At 42.1% G+C, this 7,702-nt stretch overlaps 1 protein-coding gene across 4 annotated transcripts in view; it reads right to left on the reverse strand.

Annotated features, from left to right (window-relative positions):
* SEC23B (SEC23 homolog B, COPII component) overlaps nucleotides 1-2,316 on the reverse strand; it is a 41,505-nt gene extending 39,189 nt beyond the window's left edge. Inside the window, exons 1-2 of one of the 4 annotated variants that reach the window (XM_077114877.1) lie at nucleotides 1,858-2,316; nucleotides 445-602 (exon numbers count right to left, since the gene is read on the reverse strand). In XM_077114877.1, the coding sequence (XP_076970992.1) occupies nucleotides 445-447 (3 nt within the window). In that variant the 5' untranslated portion in view covers nucleotides 448-602; nucleotides 1,858-2,316. Of the gene's footprint in view, nucleotides 1-444; nucleotides 603-1,849 lie in introns of all 4 variants that reach the window. The other 3 variants (XM_077114881.1, XM_077114884.1, XM_077114882.1) reach the window with 3 other exon arrangements.
* Nucleotides 2,317-7,702: the final 5,386 nt, after the last annotated feature.

The following is a 7,702-nucleotide window of genomic DNA, read 5'->3' on the forward strand; positions in this document are numbered from 1 at the left end:
TTTGAATACTACTCTTTTCTCACCCTTCTCTTCAGCATTTAAAAGGGAAGAGAGGTTTCCAATTATATGATCATCTCGTAAATGCATGTGGTTGAATAATAACTAGACTGAAAAATCATCTCAGTCACTGAGGCCATTTCAGTGCCTCACTCAAGAACAAGTCTCAAACTCCTTTTCAGCACCCAGGTATCTTCCTTCTGACTCCCCTCCCTCCTAGTTCTATTAAGATTGAAACAGTGTTAAATTTTATATTCCATGTAATCTTGTCTTTTGTGCCCTTTCCCCTTCTTTGTTAACTGTGGAGAAAAGAACTTGATATTGATCTCTAAATCCAGTTTATTATGGGAACAGCTACCTGCACTGGAGCTAAAGTATTTCTACTTGGGGTCACCAAAATGACAAGGGAAAGATTATGCTTAGTCTCATCAAGACCTCTTTCCTCACCATGGGTGCTTATGCTTATGCCTTGAAAGGCTTCGGTCAGACTAGGCTTTTCAAACATGGTTATATCCAACTCCATTCAGTGTTTTAAACATCCTGCTCACATCCTAAAATCCAGACTTACGCACACTTCGGTCATTAGAGGTCAAGTGAACAAACCCCTAAAGAAAAGTGGGAAAAAGACAAGTTAAAAATCTATGATATTGGGCGGGCCATGGTGGCTCAGCAGGTAAGAGTGCTTGCCTGCCATGCCCAAGGACCCGGGTTCGATTCCCAGTGCCTGCCCATATAAAAAAAAAAATTCTATGATATTAAAATGGCCTCCACTACCCACTTCACATAATGTTGAATAACTTGTTTCCGTGTTATTTTGAAGAGTACCATACTGTAAATATTTTGGACCAAAGCGACAGTTACATGGTTAGAAAAGCAAATGAATGAATTACTCTAATACTCACAACCCAGACCACAAAAATTCCAAATGTTTGCTCCAACTGAAGCATCTGCTGTTTCTGGTAAAAGCAGGAAACTGAAGCACTGTGCAAATAAAAGACACTTCTGCTGCTTCTGGGTGGCAAAGGGATAACTGAAGTGGGACTGAGAGCAAGTTCTACTATCACAATTCTCAGGATAAATCTCAGCAGGCTTCATTAAATGACTATTTACCCATGTTTAAACGCTGTTCTTTATCATAAGGTACTGGTTCTTTCCAATGTCCCCAAACATATTAAAACCTGTACCCTCTGTCTCCCCTATCCACTCCTAGAGTGTAGATTCTTAACCTTGGTCACATAACCCACAGGAACTTGAGGGTCAATTAATTATTTGAAATTGGATGCAAAAATATATGCATGAGGAAATGCATATTTTCTTCCTTGAGTCAGGTCCTCAGCATGTATCAAATTCTCAGAGGGGGTGGGTATGTGAAAAGGTTAATAGGTGAATGAATGAATTGATGAATGAATGAGGAAAGGTTTGGAAAGACCCTGTAGGACTATCCCCCCAAAAAATTCTGAACCACCAAGTCAGAAGTTTTCAGAACACAGTAACAATGTGCAGTCAAGTTTAACTAAGTTTTAATTCTTGAAGGATTAAAAGACCTAAATTGTAGTTCCAGCTGTTACGAAGCACAGGTCATTTCACCTGAGTCTCGAGTTCCTCAACTATAAAATGGGGTCTGACCCCTTCCAGCTAGGCGCACCCCGCGGTTCTGAGAGATTCGGAGCCAGAAGTCTGACCGCCCGACTCCCGGCTTGACCCAGACGCCTCAGAGCAGACCCGAGGGTCACCATCTCCCTCCTGATCCCCTGTCCGCCCGCAAGAGGCCCCACCCCAGGCAGGAGCTGCCCACCTCGCCCCTGCAGACACTCACGCCCGCGCCCTCCGAGCCTCACAGCGGGATTCCCACCTGCTCACCTGGTCCCAGCAGTCCGGACCCACAACTGGAAGAGCTCTGCTCCAGCACCGACCACCAAGTCCAGCTCACCTCTCAACCGATTGGTCAGCACTGCTGGGCGTCAGGCCACAGTGGCGTCTGCTGGCCAATCAAAGAGCGCCTGTCTGGCGGACTAGCGGAAACAAGGCATTCAGAGAAGTCGTACCTCCATGTTGGAAAAGGGCAAGTCTGTAGCGCCTAGCGCTTCAAAACCACCGTTCTTTGAACACACGTTTCCCCACGTTCATCCCCAACCTCTTCTTCAAAAAAGCCCCGGGGTCTGCCGGACCGTTCCCTGGGCACAGGCATCTCTCCTGCGGAGCTTTGCCCTAATCAAAAATGATGTCCGCCTGCCTTGCTGGGAAGTCGCCTTAGTTACCGGGAAGCGAGAACAATGACGTGGACTCCGGAGGAGGGAGCAGTGACCAAGCTGGGTGAAAACGGGCTGGCCGGAAGGAGATGTCAACGAACAGGAAGGGGCGGGGTGGCAGGAAGTGGCGGTGGGCCGGAGGCAAGGGGTGAGGGGGCGTATGCGCTCATCTTTGTTGGGGCGAGGTCTCCGAGACTAGCTAAAATTTATTATAATTACAACTTGTATAGTTGTGCATCATCGCCTTGCAAGGTTTTTTCCTCTCGCTCGCTCTAATGGCGTCGTGCTGTCAGTGGAAACTGGCATTGGGTGTCTAACCGTTCTTCTAAGAGGAGGTGAATAATTGAGAACTGTAGCATTCAAGTATTTTAGACAAAGCTCCTAATTACCTAGAGCACAGCTTTCTACAGCCAGCACAATCATTTTGTACCTTCTTAAAAGTAGGAAAATGAACACATTTATAAGCCCAATTTATATTAGTACAAAGTTTGAAATTACCTGAGATCACGAATTAGTTTGTTGATTCGCTATGAAGCATAACTGCAACATAAATAGAAAGTCAGAATGTGTAAGTGAAATCATTGCCCTTCCCCCTACCTGGGACATGACATCCAGGGGTGAAAGTCTACCTGGCGACATGGGAGATGAATCCAGACCTAGTACTGTGGGATCAATAATTACATCCTGACCAAAAGGGGGTAAAGAAGCATAATTAATAAAGTATCAGTGGCAAAGAGAGTTCAAATAGAGTTGAGAGGCTACTCTGTAGGTTGCTCTTACACAAGCTTTAGGTAGATCTTGCTACCTATGGTAACCTGCCAACCCCCAACTGGGACCATTCCAGCCAGTCCTAAAGAACACCTAGGGCAATTTATAAGATTCCACAAGGGTTCTAGGCACTAAAGTAACTCGTCAGAAACCTACAACCTCCAGATGGATCCCTGGTCCAGATAAGTCCTGAAACCTAGCAGCCTAGCCTCTCCGGAACATCATATAGTTCCATCTCCCTATCCCATATTAGCGACAGACCCTTCCAATACCAAAAATTTAGAATTGCCATAGCCCAAACAACCCCAATGAGAGGTATGGGAAGAGCAAAGGTGTTGGTGGAATTATACATAGAAGATAGGACTTAACAAATGAATATGAATGCTGAATCATTAAATTTATATCTCTTTTAGTTTCCAGTATTTTAGAGCAGCTAGAAGTAAAAACCTAAAATTGTGAAATTGTAACACATGTCAAAGTCTGAAATATATTCTACAACTAACTGTGGTGCTGTTTGGAAATTTATGGCTTTTTTTTGTGTATATATTATTGATCACAAAAAAAGAAGGAAAAAAAGTCGACTGTAATGTTAAAAAAGTATTTAAGGTCTCTAGCCTCCTATATGGTGGAGAAGCTAGAAGGAAAAATACAAGGATCCTATGGTAGCCCATGACAAACTCTGGGATCTATCCTGTAACCACTTTTTGAAGAGTGCTTTGAAACCTATTGCTTTTTTCTTTGCTTTGAATATATGTTATACTATACAATAAAAAAAATTTTTTTTTTTAAAAAAGCAGTTCTGTCAGCTAAACAAAAAAGACAAGAGAGGGAGGTCTGGAGAAAAAAAGTCAGAATGATTGTTTTGTTGAACAAGTATACATTTTTCATTATCTTAAACATTAAGTAATTTTAGCTTATTTCATCAGTAAATTCATACGCATTAAAGAAGTTAAAATGAACTATACTCTCCATAAGGAAACAAACCTAGGTAAAATAAATTGTATACCTGGTTATACTTAACACTGAGAAGAGATATAGCCAAGTTGTTTTTTATAACCAAAAATTAAAATAGTCTCACTTGCCAAATATTTGCCTTAATTATTTGAACATGGATTCTTTCTGTACTAATAACTACTGAAAGAAGGATTTAAAAGCTTTTTTGTTCAATTAAAGGATTAGGTACTAAATTTCCTTATTTTCTGGGAATTTAGGAATATTTGATTTATATAAATGTGTATATATCTCCATGAAGCTAGCAGAGTTCACCATGTTTGCCAAGTCTATAGACTTGTTTTGATTGGGACATTTTCTCGACCTTAGAACTGTAAACAAGCAACTTATTAAACTCCCCTCTTTAAAAGCCATTCCATTTCTGGTATATTGCATTCTGGCAGCTAGCAAACTAGAACAATAAATTCCTGTTCCATTTCTGGTATATCACATTCTGGTAGCTAGCAAACTAAAACACTCTCCAAAGCTTGTAAAGCATTTCTACAGTTTCACAACAAAAGGTGAAGTACTTTCTCAATTACAACCACAAAGACACATAGATACATAGATGCAGAAGAAGCAAATATCTTCAGTTCTACAACTTCCACCACTGGTTAAATGTAAACACAGAAACACAAAAACTTTCAGGACCAGATATTAAGGAGTTGTTCTCCTTCCCAGTAGGCACAGAGGTCATAAACTGACTTGAGTTCATAAATAGACAAAAAGGCAAAAACTAAAAAGACTAACAAACCAGATTTTCTGTTCATCCGACCTAAGAAAGAATAGATTTCTATAAACCATTAGTCAATCCATTTAAATAGTTTACCAGATGTCAGGGTATAAAGCCAAATTCCTAATCACTGCAGCCACCAATGGGGGGAAATGTATCAGGTAGAATGAATCATAAACAAAAACAAGAACAGAAAGACAGTAAAGACAAGTTTAAAAAAAAAAAAACCCTAGAGAAGCAGAGTCAGCAATTTTGTAGAACCGTTGCCACTTAAAATTCACCCTAACAGCCAACAAAAGACAAGTGTGAGCTTAAGCTGCCCATGAGGATTCTTCAGCAATTTGGCTCACCTGCTTCTCTCAAATGACTCCACTGGACATTAGGTGGAAACTGCAAATCTTTTTTTTTTTTTTTGTCTGTATGATTGTGGATTTGTAATAAGCTTTTAGATACAATACCAAAAACAAGATATATTAAAAAAAAATGCATACATCAAATATTATAAAAACATAAAACTTTTGTTCTGCAAAAGACATGTTAAGAGAGTGAAAGATGACGTAGTATTGAGAAAATAATCGCAAATTACATATCTGTATTTGTTAGGGTTCTCTAGAGAAACAGAATCAACAGGGAACACTCACAAATATAAAAGTTAAAAAGTGTCTCATGTGACCAAGGGAACGCAGAGTCAAAAATCCACAGGGCAGGCTGTGAAGCTGACAATTCCGATGGAGGGTCTGGACAAACTCCACAGGAGAGGCTCGCTAGCCGAAGCAGGAAGAGAGCCTGTCTCTTCTGAATCCTCCTTAAAAGGCTTCCAGTGATTAGATTAAGCATCACTCATTGCAGAAGACACTCCCCTTGATTACAAATGGAATCAGCTGTGGATGCAGCTGACACGATCATGATTTAATTATATGAAATGTCCTCATTGCAACAGACAGGCCAGCACTTGCCCAACCAGGCAAACAGGTACCACCACTTGGCCAAGCTGACACATGAACCTGACCACGACAGTCCACCCCTTGTCAACTTGGCAGCTATACATGCCACCTTAAACCATACCTAATTTCTAACTAAAAAACAATAAAGCACACATTTTTTCCTTTCACCTAACAATATTCAACTGTCCTGCATATAACTGGAAACACATTAAATCTCTCCAGAATAGGGTACAAATCCTTGGGTAATACTCATTCTTAAACTTGATATCTTACAATTTAAATAGTATAACATGAACAAAACAGCATTACAGTCTTCATTTCTGTAACTGATCACATGGTTGAAGTTCATATTTATCACTACCTTCTTCCACTACCCATTCCATGTTCCCTTTACCCTCCGCAAGCACTTGAGCTGGCTGTGGTTCTCTGCCTGGTGGGGTGACCCAAACCTTCATTCCTGAAGTTTCAGAGCCATTGGTAGTCCTGCCTGGATTGGGCTGTTGCAGTTTTCCATTGATTTTAATCACAGGGCATGGTGGTACTAAAAGACGCCCTAGGGGATCTCCTATATATCAAGAAAACTCTTCTTTAGCTCCATTGTGTAGTTGCAGTCCTATTTCCCCCTGATAGTCAAGGTCAATCATCCCGGACAATAATGTAATCCCCTTCTTGGCTTGTTGATCCAGGGGCATTAGTAGCCCAAAGTGATCAGGAGGCAGTCTTAGATTCCAGTTCAATGGAATCATTGTTGTTTCTCCTGGTGGAAGTACTCCCCCTTTTGAAACTAAAACCTGAAGACCAGCAGAGCTCAGGGTCACAGGGACAGGAAGCAAAAATTTTCCTAGTGGGTCACTAGAGGTAATAGTGAGTGATGCCACTCCCATTTCCACCCCTTTTGTTCCTGGACCCATGGATCCTGGCTATGGGAGAAACAGCATCATACAGTGGATGCTGATTCAGAGCATATACAGCTTCCTGGGGAACGTTACCCCTACCCTTTAAGGTATTGCCACCTAGTTGGCACCGTAATTGAGTTTTCAAAAGGCCATCCCACAGTTCTATCAACCCAGCTGCTTCTGGATGATGGGGAACATGGTAAGACCAGAGAATTCCATGAGCATGTGTCTATTCCTGCATTTCATTTGCTGTGAAGTGTGTTCCTTCATCAGGAGCAATGCTGTGTGGAATGCCATGATGTAAGCCCACAGATGGTAGTTTTGGCAGAAGCATTGTGTGCAGGGAAAGCAAACCCATATCCAGACTATGTATCTATTCCAGTTAGAACAAATCGCTGCCCATTCCATGAAGGGAGTCGTCCAATATAATCAACCTGCCACCATGTACCTGGCTGGTCACCTCAGGGAATGGTGCCATATCGGGGGCTGAGTGTGGGTCTCTGCTGCTGACAGATTGGGCACTCAGCAGTGGCTGTAGCCAAGTCAGCCTTGGTGAGTGGAAGTCCATGTGCCTGAGCCCCTGCATAACTTCCATCCCTACCACCATGATCATTTTGTTCATGAGCCCATTGGGCAGTGACAGGAGTTACTGGGGAAAGAGACTGACTGGTATCCATGGAACAGGTCATCTTATCCACTTGATTATTAAAACCTTCCTCTGCTGCAGTCACCCTCTGATGTGCATTCACATGGGACACAAATGTGTTCATGTTTTTAGCCCACTCAGAAATGTCTATCCACAAACTTTTCCCCAGACCTCTTTGTTACCAATTTTCCAATTATGGTCTTTCCAAGTCCCTGACCATCCAGCCAAACCATTAGCAACAGCCCACAAGTCAGCATACAAACGCACCTCTGACCAGTTCTCCTTCCAAGCAAAATGAACAACCAGGTGCACTGCTTGAAGTTCTGCCCACTGGGAGGATTTCTCCTCACCACTGTCCTTCAAGGACACCCCAGAAAGGGGTTGTAGTGTTCCTGCTGTCCACTTTCGGGTAGTACCTGCATATCGTGCTGAACCATCTGTAAACCAGGGCCGAGTTTTCTCTTCCTCAATTCACTGTA

Source organism: Tamandua tetradactyla, chromosome 1, assembly GCF_023851605.1.
Source record: "Tamandua tetradactyla isolate mTamTet1 chromosome 1, mTamTet1.pri, whole genome shotgun sequence".
Classification (NCBI taxonomy): domain Eukaryota; kingdom Metazoa; phylum Chordata; class Mammalia; order Pilosa; family Myrmecophagidae; genus Tamandua; species Tamandua tetradactyla.